The 15796-nt window shown below is 53.4% G+C and overlaps 1 protein-coding gene across 7 annotated transcripts in view; it reads right to left on the reverse strand.

Annotated features, from left to right (window-relative positions):
• TRAF3IP1 (TRAF3 interacting protein 1) overlaps window positions 1-5531 on the reverse strand; it is a 61395-nt gene extending 55864 nt beyond the window's left edge. For 5 of the 7 annotated variants that reach the window (XM_019445363.2, XM_019445361.2, XM_019445360.2 and 2 more), the window contains exons 1-4: window positions 5264-5531; window positions 2439-2507; window positions 1904-2065; window positions 16-159 (exon numbers count right to left, since the gene is read on the reverse strand). In XM_019445363.2, coding sequence (XP_019300908.2) covers window positions 16-159; window positions 1904-2065; window positions 2439-2507; window positions 5264-5386 — 498 coding nt within the window. In that variant the 5' untranslated portion in view covers window positions 5387-5531. The remainder of the gene's footprint in view (window positions 1-15; window positions 160-1903; window positions 2066-2438; window positions 2508-5263) is intronic. The other 2 variants (XM_019445365.2, XM_019445364.2) reach the window with 1 other exon arrangement.
• Window positions 5532-15796: the final 10265 nt, after the last annotated feature.

Here is a 15796-nt window from a genome sequence, read left to right on the forward strand (position 1 = left end):
CAACTTGCAATTCACCTCTTTATCTTCACGAACTCCGGGCCCTTCCTCTCGCGCGTTCCTATTGTCCAATTCCTGAGACTTGGACGTCAGGGAGGTCCTTGCCTTCGCGTCCCCCCTCTCTCCAGCCAACACTCGTTTCACCGCATCGTCACTGGAGAGCTTGTCATCAGAGCGGGAGGAAACAAAAGGCAAGGTGAAAGTGACATCAGCACAAGTGACAAATGCGAGTGGCGGCATTCAGGGACACCTCGTTAAACGCGTTCTGCGTCTCCCCAGGAAGGTCCTGGGAGAAAATACTAGAAGGAAATGCTGTTAGCACAAAGCACGGCCTCTCCTGGTAACTGTCGCCTCTGGTGCGTCAGCACGGACAACAAAGGCGACCCACACAGTTCCACAAGTGCCTGAACTCTGCCCAGGATCAACGGGGCCCCGCACAGAAAGGGCCTCACGGAATGATCTAACTCGAGCTCTGTGAAACACAAAAACCCTCCTGCAGCGTCCCTGCCACCACGCAGAGGCTTCGAACACCTCCACTCAGGAATCCCGCCTGTTCATTCCACAAGGATGCCCTGAGCGACTGTCACACGCCAGGCGCTAGACCACAGGTCAAGGACGCTTGTGCGTACTGGGCTGGAGAGACCAAATGCAACAATTACATGACTGGGAGGGAGGAGAGGCCAGGGCTCTGGGACAGCCGATCCCACACCTGCTGCCAGACAAAGAAACAGGAAGCATGACCATGCAGGGGACCTCAGGGTTCAGGCACGGGCGTGAGAGCTGAGAGGGAGCCGGGGGACAGGAAGTAGACGAGATCTCCAGAAGCCTTGTGAGCCAGGCCATGGAGAGGCTGTGCCCAGACACAACAGGAAGCTGGCAAAGGATTCAGCAGGGAAGGCAGGAGTCAAATGTGTTTTGAAAGAGAAGGAACATGAAGGATGCAGGGGTGGGGACTGGGGACAGAGCCGGGGCACTGGCGGAATGAGCTCCTCGTTTCCAAGCCTGAGAGTTGGATGCAGACCAGGGCGAGAGTCTCTGGAGGCCTCCTCGGGGCCCTGCTCCCCACCCCCACCACCGCTGTGTGGGCTGAAGGCCACCCTTTCCCACTTTGGCAACGTAGAAGGTCAGCCCCGCCCACGATCCATAGGGTCCACGAAGGGCTGTATCAGCTCTCCCTCTCCCCAGGCCTTAGAGACACCTGCTGCCATCACCAAGCTGAGATGTCCTTAACGTCCTTGGCAAGAATGACCCGGGCTGGGTCCAAGCAGAGACCCCAGCTTCAAACCCACAGTGATCCCAGGAAGTAACCAAGCGGCCCCTGTACAAGTGACACAAGGTGTCTCTGAAGGCAGCACAGCTCTGCAGCCAACAGCCAGGAGGGGAGGAGGAGTGGAGGGACAGTGCAGGGTGGGGGGGGGGGGGGGGAGGGAAGGAAGGGATGGAGAGAAGCAGAAAACAGAGGCTGGAAAGGTAGGCAGAGGACAGGAACATCCCACGAGCCCCAGAGAAGAAGAAAAGCAGGTCCTCCGCCCTGCCCACCCCCTGCCCCTGCCCCCGCCCCCGCCCCTGCGCTGCCAGGAGGCCCAAAAGCAGAAGGCAGGCAGGGCTGGGTGCACGGGCACGCAGCCTCCAGCCACCCGCCCCGAGAGCAAGCGCCTGTGAGGTCCCCTGGTTCACAGTGAAGCCTGGAGAAGGTGTGCGTGGCATCCCCTTACTTGTTTCACGGTACAGTTTTAAATCGCTTCTCCTGCGACTCGGAGGCTGCGAAGCATAGCCTTTGACAGACGCCACCAGACCCTCTCCCCACGCTTCCGACCCTGCCGTCCCCATCTTGCTTTCTGGTCCTGCCAGCTCTGCACCCCTGCACTACCTTGCTGAGACACACTTTGCGATTCGCCAGCATTACCTTGCTGAGGCAGCACTTTGCAATTCTCTGCAGCAGCTCGTTAGTTCTCTCAGGCTCGTGCCCGGCCACGATCCGCACTGGTTTCGCCGACAGCGGCTCTCCTGAAACCATCACCACCACGTCTATGGCCTTCTGAAGGAAGCTAATTTTTGCATCTTTATCCTGAAAGATTTCCATTCAAAACACAAACAAAAAAGTACTTCCAAAGAACTCTGCACCCTCTTCGGTATGTTCAACAGGCACGCTTACTGTTGGTAGATGTCAAATCTGGAAATACGAACCCTCTGTCACGAAACAAAACGACTCGCTGACGCTTTTAATTCTAGCGGAGAGGCCGGAAGAAACCTTGAAACCCTGACCCCGTTTGTTAACGGATAAAATCAGCACGATGCGCAGTTGGCGGAAAAAAGGAAACGGAACGGGAAGGGCGAACCGCAGCCCACGGAGTAACCGACCCCTCGAGCCGACACACACCCGGCACGCCGCTGACAAAACACCCATTTGTTAAGGTGAGGGTGTGACGCCCCCAGCCTACCTTAACGTTGTCGGACTTCATCTCGGCATCCGTGTAGAGGCCCTTCATGAAACCAGTCACCCTGATCACCTTCAAAAGATCAAGGCCATGGTCAGCACCTCACGGGACAGCCCCTTCATCAGCCTCACCCCCTGAGCCCCCACGGTCAGGAGCCGTCAGAGCCTGTCCACATGCAGGACTTAATTCCTTCACTTGCTCAACAAGCTTTTGAGTATCTACCACATGCACGGTCTTTTACCAGGCAGGACCCAGTCTGGAAGTGGGGACAGGTGAACGTTACAAAGACTTGCGGGGCACTAGGGAGCACAAGATCGGTCCCCAACCCAAATGCAGGAGGGGCAAGGGTGTCACGGAAAGCTTCCCAGAGGAAATCGAATCTAAACTGAGGCCACCGCTACCAGGAAACGAGAGTGGGGGGCGGGGGTGTTTAGGAAACACGTGTCAGGCTGAACGGTCCTTGCAAGGCCCCGGGGCCAAGAGGGTCCCGTTCAAGGGAGCAAAAGAGTTCAGTACAGGGGTGCCTGGGTGGTTCAGTCGGTTAAGTGACCGACTTCGGCTCAGGTCATGATCTCACAGTTCGTGGGTTCGAGCCCCGCGTCGGGCTCTGTGCTGACAGCTCACAGCCTGGAGCCTGCTTCCGATTCTGTGTCTCCTCTCTCTGCCCCTCCCCCACTCACACTCTGTTTCTCTCCCACTCTCTCTCTCTCTCTCTCTCTCTCTCAAAAATAAATAAACATAAAAAGAGAGAGAAAGAGAGAGAGAATCCTTAATATTCCTGGAACCTTTTCATTTTGTCTCTTTTGACGTTTTCCTAGTTTGCGGCAGTAAAATTGTGAATAATAATTTTAAGGGACACAAAACATTAACCTTACAAGATCAATGCTTTGATTTATGAAAGAGGCTGAGTTAGTTGAGCCGTAGCTAAGATACCAACGGTGATTTGAACACCATACTCAGAGGCAGTGAAGAATTTTCAGAGGACACTCTTCACCCCCTACCTGAAAATGCTTTCCGATAGGTCAATCATCCTAATATCCTTCACAAGTAGGTGCCAATTAATGAATTTACCTTTACACAGGGCAGAGAAATTAATTTCAGCATTAGATTAGGAAAGAAAACCCATGAAAGAAAAGCAGACCGTTGGTTCCCAATGGAGAACATGTAACTCCTTCCACACAGTCTGGCTGCCTGGTCAATCGAGTCAATTCCTGCTAGAATGTCCCTCCTCCTCCACTTCAATGTGCTCTGACCTTCCAGGAGCCCAGCACCACACCAAGACCCACAGGATGAGGCATATGCCCCCTGCCTCCCCACTTCAGTGGCCAGACAGAACTAACACAGAAGATAAAGGTGTCATGTCGGGCCACGGTGGCCAGCACTGGGGTCAGGCAACCTCACCTCCTGGCTTAGAGGTCACTACCTGCCTACTTCGCAAGATAACACAGCACACAGCCCAGCTCCCACCAGGCTCTCCACACGGCCCTGTCCCCTCCCAAACACTGGCCGGGACAGGTGGAAGGAGGTAGAGGCTAGGCAAGACAGCCCTGGGATGTGGCTGGGATTCCAGAGTCTCAAGCACAGTTAGGGTGTTTAACACAGAGGTGCACATTATAAACTAAGTTGAGAGAGCGGATAAGTAAAGCAGTTTGTGGAGAGGAAGGCACCCACCTGTCAGAAAGAGAAGTGAAGACGAGCACCAATTCGGGGAGCCCTCAGAAGCCTGCAAGTTCAACCTGATTCCTAACTCCCAGAGGCCACGCCCAAGTTGCTGGGTTCAATACCCTTCTTAGCTGCACCACGGAACGCGCCGTGGCCTGAGTTACCAGGAGCCTTGACAGCACAACGACGAAGGCTGGCTGTGCACCTTCTGTGTACCTTACTCAGTTCAGCTCACCCAGGATATGGCAACAAACATACACGGTCTCCACCATTTGGTAATTCACCATCCACTGGGGAAAAGTTACAATCTCCATGGAGGCCAGGCTGTGCCCTTCAGCAGCAAATATCAACCTCCTCTTCTAGAGTTTTCCCTTTGGGGTCCCACTACAACCACCTTCAACAAATTCACCCCAAGGTATTTATCAAACATCTAAAACATGGGGACCACGGTGCAGAGTAGTGTGGAGAATGCTTGGGAAACATGAGGATAGAAAAGAATAACTTCAATATCCCACAATGTCTGGTCACCTTTCACGAGCCAGGCCCTGAAAGGGGGGAGGAGGGGAGGTCACAAAAACGGCCCTGCCAGGCTAAATGGAAGATGAGCTCTAACAGATACATAGGAAAAAAATAAGGCTCCCTGAGGGGCGGAGGGAGGCAGCCCAGTGGGGGTGGATGAGAGGGCAGAGCAGGGGTGAAGGCAAGGAACTCGGTGCACAGGCACCGCGGGGTTGGGCCCAGCGGGCCCGGGGAAGCGGCTGTGCTCGGCTAGGCGAGGCCGACTCTAACGCCAACCCTGATTCTGGCCTCGACCCCTACCTGGGCCCCGATCCCCGGCTCCGACCCGGCCCGTCCGCACCTGGGCCCTGACCACCCCCCAACCCCCGGGCCCCGCACCTGGGACCCTGACTCCCGGCACTGACCCTGACCCGGGTCCCGACCCTGGCTCGTCCGCACCTGGGCCCCGGCCCGCACCTGGCACCCCAACTCCGGCTGCACCTGGGGCCTGACTCCTAGCGCCGGCGCCCACCCGGGTCCCGACCCGCACCAGGGCCCCAGCCCCCACCTGGGACCCTGACTCCGGCCCTCACCTGGGTCCTGACCCCCACCTGCGTCCCGACCCGCACCAGGGCCCCCCGACCCTCGGCCCCCGGCCCGGCCCGCACCTCCGTGATGATGTCGTGCAGGTAGCGGAACGGGGGCTTGTTCAGCAGCTTCTCCGTCAGCGGCGGCCTCCGGATCACCTTCCCCAGGGCCTCCTGCGTCCGCTTCACCACGGCCGCGTTCATGGCGGCGCCGCCCGAGCCCGCGCCCCCGCCGCCCCCGCCAACCCGCCGAGCCTAAGCCGCGCTCCCGGGCCGCCGCCGGCCCCGCCGCCGCCGCCGTCCGCTCCGGCCTGGACGCAGCGCCCGGGCTCCCATCCCACAGTGCACCGGAGTCGGCTACGGCGCGTGCGCGGGGCCGCAGGAGCCCGTCGCCAGGGCGGCGCGGCCTTAGCAACGGACGCGCCGCGGCGCCCCGCCCCGCCCCGCCCGCAGCGCCTGCTGGGAGAAGTCTGCCCCAGAAGTCGCGCCCGCGCTTCGCAACTTGGACGAAGCCACGCCCTTGGTGTTCTAGCAGGTGTCGGTGATTGTGTCCCACCCGTCTGCGGGCCGCCGCGCGCAAGTTCACTGCAGAAGTCCTTCCAGCAGTTTGGAGGCTTTGTGATCTGTTTTTAGTTCTTTTTTATTAAAAGATGCTGATTGTAGCCCCATTTTTAAATCCTTTTATTTATTGAGATATAATTGACATATATGGCATCAGTTTCAAGTGTAGGACATAATGATTTGGTATTTGTGTACGTCGCAAAATAATCACCACAGTAAGTCTAGTTCACATCCACCACCATAGTTTCAAAAGCTGTTTATTGTAATGAGCAACTTTCAAATCAAGTATGTAACACAATATTAACTAAAGTCACCATGCCGTCCATTATATCCCCATAACTTAGTTATTTTATAACTGGAAATTTGTACCTTTGACCCCCTTTATCTGTTTCTTTCTTCTAATCGTACTTTTTAAAATTTTGTTTACATTTATTGTTACCATGTTCAATGTTCTTCATTCTTTGGGTAGATTCAAATTTCCATGTGGTATCATGTTCCTCCTGTCTAAAGAACTTCCTTTACCATTTCTTTTAGCAAAGATCAGCAGGCAAAGAGTGCTCCCACGGTTCCTTTATTTGAAAGTGTTTATTTCACCTTCACATTTGAAAGATTGTTTCACAGAGCATGCAAAGCTGGGTTAACCAGTTCTTTTTCTTTGAATACATTATACATTTTACTCCATTGGCTTCTTGTTTACATAGTTTCTGAAGAGAAGTCTGCTGTAGTCCTTCGTTCTATGTATCTGGCTGCCTTCAAGATTTTCTTTTATCATTGGTTTTTAAAAATGTGCCCATGATGTTTCTAGGTGTGGGAGTTTTTTTAACTTAAAATTTATATTTGATTATTATTCATATGCAATAAGCTTTATCTATTTTGAGTATACTTACTGGTCAATGCATTTTGGTCACTATATACAATTATGTTACCACCACCACAATCAAGATATTTCCTCTCACTCCCATGCAGTCTATCTCCTCTCTCTGCCAGCAGGAGGCAACAACTGATCCACTTTCTGTCATGATAATTATGCCTTTTCTAGAGTTTCATATAAATGGAATCATAAGGTACATAGTCTGTTGTGCTTAATTCTTTCTTTTACAATTTTGAAATCCATCCATGTTGCAACATACATTAATATGTCATTCTTTTTTGTGGCTGAGTAGTATCCCATAGTACATTTTGTTTATCCATTCACCAGTTTATCAACATTTGGGTTGCTTTTGGGTTTTGATTATTTATAAGTAATGCTGCTAGGGGCACCTGGGTGGCTCAGTTGGTTGAGCATCTGGCTCTTGATTTCAGCTTGGGTTGTGGTCTCACAGTCATGGGATCAAGCCCTGCATCAGGCTCTGAGCTGAGCGTGCAGCCTGCTTGGGATTCTCTCTCTTTCTCTCCCTCTCTGTCTGTTCCTGTCCCCACTCCCTTCTCTTCATAATAAGTAAATAAGCTATAAAATCTTTTTTAAAAAAATAATGCTGCTAAGAACGTTTACATACAAGTCGGGGCAAACATAGTTTTCCTTTCTCTTGGATAAATACCTAGGAGTGGAATTCCTGGGTTGTATGGTAAGAATATGTTTAACTTTACAAGATGCCACCAAGTTTTCAAAGTGACGGCATCATTTTTCATTCCCACCAGCCACGTGTGTGATTTCTACTTGCTCCATATCCCTGCCAAGACCTGACAGGTCAGTCCTTTTTTTCTTTTTTTAGGTCACTCTTTTTTTTTTTTTAACATTTATTTATTTTTGAGAGAGCACGAGTGGGGGAGGGGCAGAGAGATGGGAGACACAGAATCCGAAGCAGGCTCCAGGCTCTGAGCTGTCAGCACAGAGCCCGACTCGGGGCTCAAACCCACGAACCGTGAGATCGTGACCTGAGCCGAAGTCGGACGCTCAACCGACTGAGCCACCCAAGTGCCCCCTAGGTCACTCTTTTTAACTGGAGTCATTCCTGGGGCACCTGCGTGGCTCAGTCAGTTAAGCGTCCAACTTCGGCTCAGGTCATGATCTCACGGTTCGTGGGTTTGAGCCCCGCGTCGGGCTCTGTGCTGACAGCTCAGAGCCTGGAGCCTGCTTCGGATTCTGTGTCTCCCTTACTCTCTGCCCCTCCCCGGATTGATCTCTCTCTCTCTCTCTCTCTCTCTCTCTCTCAAAAATAAATAAACATTTAAAAAATTAACTTCAGTCATTCTAGTGGTGCTGTGATGGCATCTTATTATGATTATAACTTGCATTTTTCTAGTGATTTGTGATTTTGAGCCTCTTTTCATGTACTAATTGGGTATTCATATGTATTTGGTGAGGATAACTCATAAAGTGTCCAGGTGTTCATGGGATCAGTGCTATGTGCTGTGAAAATTAATAAAAGAAAAGAGTGTTGAGCATAGTCAGAAGGCCAGCAGGCTGAGCTCTCATTCCTACAATTGCAGATCCGACAGGAAGAGAGGGAACTTGCACATGGATATTATTTTACCATCCCAGCAGCAGGAGGGAAGATTTCCTCCTGGCCAGGCGACAGCCCAGCCAATGAGAGACAGTCACAGCTCAGCCAATGAGAAGCCACTGTACTTCCAACTCTCGCTTTACTTCAATGGACTCTGTTTGTAACAGCCCTCTGAACTCACCCTTTCCTCTATTGGAGAGAATTTCTCTCCTTTGTCCTAGGGACTTGCCTATGGTTTTGCTGTAGGTTGCTTGTCCCTGATTGCAATTCTCTGCTATTCCAGAATAAACCTATTTTGGCTGGCAAAATAACCAACAGCTTTATTTGTAAGGTTAACAGGGGCTGGGGACTTCTTGGAGAACCATGTACCTTCCAGTAAGCAATACCCATCCCATCCTCTGATATCCGCACATCACTCACCCTGCTGCTAATGGCACCCAGGACAGCATTTGGTCACCCACACAGAGGCCAGGTGAGCCACCAGGGCTCATTTCCCTCCAACAGTGCCAACCTCGCCTCTTTCTGCACTTCACCAGGCAGGCAGACTGGCTGTCTGAGACTTCACTGAGAAGTTAGGGGCCACCTAAGAGAATGACAACCTAGGAGGGAAGGAATTAGACAAGCTTCATTATATAGAGCTGTCCCGTGCCCCGTGGGGAAAAAACACGCGGCAAATTGCACCCTCAGAGGTGTTCCCTCCTGGGTGGCCCTCAGTTAGCAACCCTCCCCCCAACTTTCAGGTCTTACCCCCTTGGCCAGAACACTTCCATCCTCTGCCCCCTGCCTCGTCAAATTGCGCTGACTTTCTAGAAACCCCACCATCTACATACGTATCTTCTCATCCACCCCCTTTCTTTCAGCACTGGGTTCTCCATTCCAGACTTAGCCCAAGGCAGGGGCAGGACTGCCTAGCAGTTCAGTCCCTTGGAACAGTCCAGCGTGATGGTGGACGCTGTGAATCAGGTCCTTCCGGGGTTCCAGATCTTCACTGTCCTCGTGTTTGTCCACATATTTGTCTTTATCACACACATGTCCCGCCTTCCTAGAACGAGCGTTAAATCGAACTCCATAAAGAAGAAGAAGAAGAAAAGAGTTCCCCAACCACTTCACCATTTCTGAACGTCCTTGCCCACGTTGAAACACTTCTTATTCAAATGGAGAACAAGGTTAGCCCCTCTCTTCCCCTTCCCTGCCACCCCCCCTCTGACGGCGCTGAAAGTCTTCTAAATGGCGGGGTGGGCCAGAGTGAGACCGTGTCCTTCTTCACGGCTGTGCCCTTCGTTCCCGAAAGCTGGCCCAAAGCTCTGAAGCGATTAAGCCTTCAGACAAAGACCACCAGCTTCCTGCCCTCCAGGTGCTGGGGAGAGAAGGGTGGTATGTCATTCTCACAGGATGGCCGGATGGAGCCCTTCGGGGCTGCACCAGATACAGAGGATGTCATAGTGTCTGAGAGCTGGAAGGTCCTGACGTCTTCCCTGATCTCACCGTGGCCGAGCTGGGAGCCCAGAGGCTCCTATGAGGAACGCCCACCTCTGAACTCTGAACATCGGCTGGGGTTGGCCTGAGTAAGGGTAGAGGGGGCACTCAGGGAGGTCACTGCCTGGCCTCTGACCCCAAGTGCCCTCCCTTCCCCAAAGACACTGCCTAGACCCTTTCCTTGGAAGTTCATGCTGGGCAGAATCATCTGGGCCCGGAGCCATGGGACATCATGGCCAACAATGGCTGGTCTATGAGTGGTCGGACAGAGCAGTGGGGCCAGGGGGCGTGGCCACAGAGGGCCCCTGAGGGTCCACTGAGGAGCCCAGCCAGAGCCACACGAGGGGGAAGCCTGATTCCAGTTTCTCCCACAGCCTGTGGAGAGCAGGGGAGCCATCTAGGCCGAGGAGGCCCCATGCAGGCCTGCGGGTACAGGCCTCGCTGCTCTCTTTGGGACCACAGGGCCACGAGAGAGGGTCTCTGAGAGGCTCTGGGACAAGGAAGCTGAGCCACCAGATCCCACTGAGGGCCTGTCTGGGGGAAGCAGGCCACAGAGTGTGGGAACATGCTCCAGCCATCCGCTGCATCATCCTGAGGCCTCCACACGGAGACCCGGGGCAGGAGCGCTGGGCCCCGGGCAAGCGGGGCCGGCAAGACGCAGCGAAGGGTCCCAGACGCCGAGAAAGAGACACGGATCCACCTGAGGACAGTGGGGAGGCAGAGGGGCCCAGGGACCAGCCGGCGGCCTCCAGTTCCGGGGGCCGGCGTCATGGGGGCCCTGCAGCCTGAATTACCCCTCAGCACCTCAGAGTCATGTAAGGATCAGAGAAAAAGAGAACGTAAAAAAGAGCCATTCATGAAAGTGGCAAGTGGTTAAAGAAGCACAGGAAATCACGGCACAGGAAGTGTTTGAGGAATAAAGAGCCAGCAGGATGCTTTGCAACAAGCAGTTTCTGAATGAGTGAAGATGTCAGTGGCCGTGACTCATCCCAGGAGAGAGAGCTCCGCAAAGCAAAGGGCATCCAGACCCTGCCTCTCCTCCCCCGAGACAAAGGCCAGGGGAGGCCAGGAGCCCAGGATGTGGGTCAGCCTGCGGGAAGGACTGGGGAGGTGAGCCCAGGTGAAAGAGGAGTGACCCAGAGCCTGGAGACAGCCTCACCAGCCCTGGATCTGAGACTGGACTCCCTGGCAGGCTCAGAAAGGAAGGCATCAGCTTGTGCGGCCAGTCAAGCACCTTGCTGTGTGCTCCCCATCTAAGCTGGGAGGTGACCGACACCATTTTGTGAATCCCGAGGGGCCTGCATAGAAGACTTTGTCCTGTCCTCTCCAGCTGAGCTTCGAGAAAAAGAAGACAAGACCTTCTTCCTACACTGGCTAAGATCATTTCTGCCTCAGGACCTTTGCACTTGCTGGTCCCGCTAACTGAATAGCACTCATCCCCCAGATCTTCATACAGCTGGATCCTTGCCATTATTTGGGTCTCAGCTCACATGTGACATCTCAGAGATATCAAAAATAGATCACATCTGAATTCTCCAGCCTGTTATTTTAACTATTTCCTTCAAAGTACTTATCACTCTGTGAAAGTATTTTTTTATTCCTATCTGCGCTTTTGTTGTCTATCTCTTCCCCCACCCCATTCACCCCCTAGAAAGTGAGTTCAATTAGTAGAGGGGCCCGGTTGATTTGCCTACCCCTGAACCCCCTAAACCTTTAACATTGCCAGACACTCGATAACTGTTTGCTGGATGTTGAATAGACTATGCTCTTACTAAAACTGCTCTTTCAAAGGGCTCCTAATAATATGATTTGTTTATACCACAATTTTAAATAAAAAAATTAAACTGCAATGTTATGTAAACGATGGGATCTCAGTGACGTTGAACGCCTATGTGTGCGAGTGGGAGTATGTGTGTGTGTAAATACGTCCAGCGATTTCAAGGTTTCAGAGACTATCTGGGAGTTGGAATAATGGGACATTTCTTCTGCTTCTTTATACCTCCTTGTAATTTAGATTTATTTCTCAATATGTGAGAACTTTTTAATCAAAAACAAAAGCTAAAAGTTGTCAGAGGAGGAAATCATGGTATTGATAAACTGTGTTGGTAAACTGAGTCCCAGGTCCCATTTGTAGCCTCATTTATGTCTAACTGCTTCTAACAGGGTCATTTACAAGACTTAAGTTGACCCGTGAAGGTTCTGTGGCAAGCATCCCAAACTAGCGGTGAGGGTAGCTGTCACCTGGGGCGGCCTTTACCTGTAACCAGGTGTCCCAATCGGGTGGGTTCCGACCTCGTCAGTCGTCAGGAAAGTGAAGGATGTGAAGTACATAAGCTCAAACATCTCTCCCAATAACTATCTGTGACAGCAGGCACTCAGAGCATGCCCCGGGAACCATCAGGGCAGAGCCCCCATCCCACACGGTCCCTTATTTATTTTTTTAAATTGTTTTAATGTGTATTTGTTTTTGAGAGAGAGACAGAGAGACACAGAGCAGGAGCAGGGGAGGGGTAGAGAGAGAGCGGGACACAGAATCCGAAGCAGGCTCCAGGCTCTGAGCTGTCAGCACAGAGCCCGATGCGGGGCTCGAACCCACGGACCGTGAGATCATGACCTGAGCCAAAGTCAGATGCTTCACCGACTGAGCCACCCAGGTGCCCCCCCACATGTTCCCTTAAACCGGGTCTCCTAGAGCCTGGGGGCCTGACGGATGGCCCTTGGATCCCTGACAACACACACAGATGAATGCTTAAGGGTCCTGGAGCAGGGACCACGGCTCTCATGCTCTTTGCACAGGAGGCTGGTTCTCCAACAAAGGGCAAGAGTCTTCTGCTGCCAGAGTCCCAAGCAAGCCCCTTCCCCAAAGGTCTGGTTAACTAGTATCTAGACTCGGTCACTATTTGCTCCTTCCAGAAGTACATGAGGACGAGGCACGTGTGCGGACCCAGAGCTTTCCGCCAGAGTGGGTGTCAGCAAGAGGGCAGGGAATCGAGGGACCTCACCCGGGGACTCCCTCCACCTCCCTGTGCCCAGCCCTTCCCGTGTGTGCGTCCTTCTCACGCAAGCCAGGCTGGAGTTCAAGAGCACAGCTTCCTTTCGAATCACCCAAAAGCGGAGTCTCCCACCTGAGCTCTCCCCAGCTGCCACCCTGCAGTGGACTCCCACCAACACGTGGGCCCCTTCTCAGGGGCCACCTGACCTGTGCCTCATGGCGCCCCTGTCTCGGGGCCATGACTGAAGAATTGTGTGGCTGGCTGCACAGTGTCCCCGCCCCAGGAGAACGTAGGCTCCAAGAGAGGGAACCGATTCTGCGGTCTCTCGGGGCACACCATGAACCTCGGCCACCTAAACCCGAAGGAGAAGGCTTACACCACCTTAGTGCCCCCAGGTGCCCCCTCCATGAGGAGTATCGGTCCTTGTCAGCTCCCGGCTAAGCTCCTCTCTGGGACACCACTAGAGGGGTCTACTCACCTCCTGCTCCCCAGAGGCAGCCCCCATTAGAGGGCTGATCGAGTTGGGGGCACAAACCCACATTCCCAGGGACCTCCAGCTGAGATCGCTGCTTTCGGGAGCAGTCCGAGGAGGCAGCCCCTAACGGGAGAATTTGGGGCGACATCCCCCACTGGCAGCTGACCTGAAGTCCCCAGGATGGGGGTTAGAGGGAGACCAGAGCCCCTGGTGCTGCAGTCACACAGCCGTCCGGCAGGGGGCGCCACCGCAGGGCTGCGAGAGGACCCAGGACTCGGGTGGGGGTTGCCTGGAGAGAGCAGGAAGACAGGGGAGGCCCGGGAGAGGCAGCCGGGTTGGGCCCGCTCCCTGGCAGCCCGCAGGTCAGAAATGGCTGAGGACCAGGCCCACCATGAATCACGAGGGTGGTGGGGCTCCAAAGGAGGTTTAACTCTCAAGTCCGGGGAGTTCGAGGGGATCAGAGACCAACCTGACAGGCAAAGGGAAGGGAAAAGGAGGGGACAGGTAGTACGGGCCAGGGGTGCAGCCTATGGGCTGCGGTGGGGAGGAGGCCCAGCCCACACCTTGTGCTACAACGTGGATGAGCCTCCAGGATGTGAGGCCCAGCGCAACGCACCAGCCGGTCACTAAAAGGCAAAAACTGTAAGATTCCACTTACATGAGGTTCCTAGAGTCGTGGAAGCCCAATGACGGAACAATGGTGGCTGGAGGCTGCCGGGGAGCTGGGGGGAGGTGGGGCAGGGCGAGGAGAGTTTTGGGTTTGCAGGATGAGAACGGTTCTGGAAACTGGCTGCACAGCAAGGTGAATGCACTTGGCACCCCAGAGCTGCGCTTAAAAATAAGGAGGATGGGCGCCTGGGTGGTGCAGTCGGTTAAGCGTCCGACTTCAGCCAGGTCACGATCTCGCGGTCCGTGAGTTCGAGCCCCGCGTCAGGCTCTGGGCTGATGGCTCAGAGCCTGGAGCCTGTTTCCGATTCTGTGTCTCCCTCTCTCTCTGCCCCTCCCCCGTTCATGCTATGTCTCTCTCTGTCCCAAAAAAAAAAAAAAAAAAAAAAACGTTGAAAAAAAAAATAAGGAGGATGATGGGGCGCCTGGGTGGCTCAGTCGGTTAAGCGTCCGACTTCAGCTCAGGTCACGATCTCACGGTCCGTGGGTTCGAGCCCCGCGTCGGGCTCTGGGCTGATGGCTCAGAGCCTGGAGCCTGCTTCTGATTCTGTGTTTCCCTCTCTGTCTGCCCCTCCCCCGTTCATGCTCTGTCTCTCTCTGTCCCAAAAATAAATAAACGTTAAAAAAATAAATAAATAAGGAGGATGGCAACTTTATGTTACGTGTATTTCACCACAATGTAATTTTTTTTTAATGTTTTATTTATTTTTGAGAGGGAGAGAGACAGAGCATGAGCAGGGGACGGTCAGAGAGAGAGCGAGACACAGAATCTGAAACAGGTTCCAGGCTCTGAGCCGTCAGCCCAGAGCCCGACGCGGGGCTCGAACTTACGGACCGTGAGATCACGACCTGAGCCGAAGTCGGACGCTTAACCGACGGAGCCACCCAGGCGCCCCTAAACGTCGATTTTTAAAACAAAACCGGGATAGGTCCTGCCGTTCACTCTACTTTACAGAAGAGACACTGAGGCTCAGGAATATATCCAGCATCGTGCACCAGGTCGACGGCAGGACAGGACAGGGACTGGGGCTCCCTGCAGGGCCTGCTCTCTGCAACCGTACAGGGCTCCTGATGGATGAGAAGGTTTCCCCTTAGATGACCCCGCAAGGGGGAGAATGTCCCATTGCTGGTTTCTTACTGACACAAAAGCCCAGGCATGATGTGCTTCTTCAGAATGGCAATATTTAGCCAACAATTCACATTTTCTACAGTTTTGGGGCGCCTGGGTGGCTCAGTCGGTTAAACCTCCGACCTCGGCTCAGGTCGTGATCTCACGGTCCGTGAGTTTGAGCCCCACGTCGGGCTCTGTGCTGATGGCTCAGAGCCTGGAACCTGTTTCAGATTCTGTGTCTTGCTCTCTCTGTGCCCCTCCCCCACTCATACTCCCCCTCCCCCCCTCTCTCTCACCTCTTCAAAAATAAATGAGCAGTAAAATTTTTTAATTTTTAAAGTTTATTAATTTATTTTGAGGGACAGAGAGAGAGAGAGAGAGTGCACACACGTGCGCCTGTGCGGGAGAAGGGCAGAGAGAATTCCAAGCAGGTTCCTGCTGTCGACACAGCTGGACATGAACCTTGATCTCAGTAACCATGAGATCATGACCTGAGCCAAAATCAAGACTGGAACGCTTAACCAACTGAGTCACCAGGCGCCCCTAGCTAACAATTTAGACATTTGTTCTCTCAGGGTGACTTTGTTCAATCCGAATAGGTCAACTTGATACGTGCCCAACGATGATTGTAAGTGTCAGACAGGTAATACTAGGCACAACTCCAGCGTCTAGAAGAAAGGAGGGCTACATCGTTGAATGCAGCCACTGGATGAGACAGCGCCCCCCCCCCCCCACCTGGCGACTCAGGGGTCCGCAGGCAATAGGAGCATGGAGTATTTTAAGATGAAAGCAATTGTTTTTGTTCTAAGTGCAATGCCATTTTACAAACAAACCAAAAACAATTCAACTTGCTGGGACCCAATGGGCTCTGGACAAACGCTGAGCGCA

Source organism: Panthera pardus, unplaced genomic scaffold (genome assembly GCF_024362965.1).
Source record: "Panthera pardus isolate Hobbes unplaced genomic scaffold, ASM2436296v1 HiC_scaffold_10, whole genome shotgun sequence".
NCBI lineage: Eukaryota > Metazoa > Chordata > Mammalia > Carnivora > Felidae > Panthera > Panthera pardus.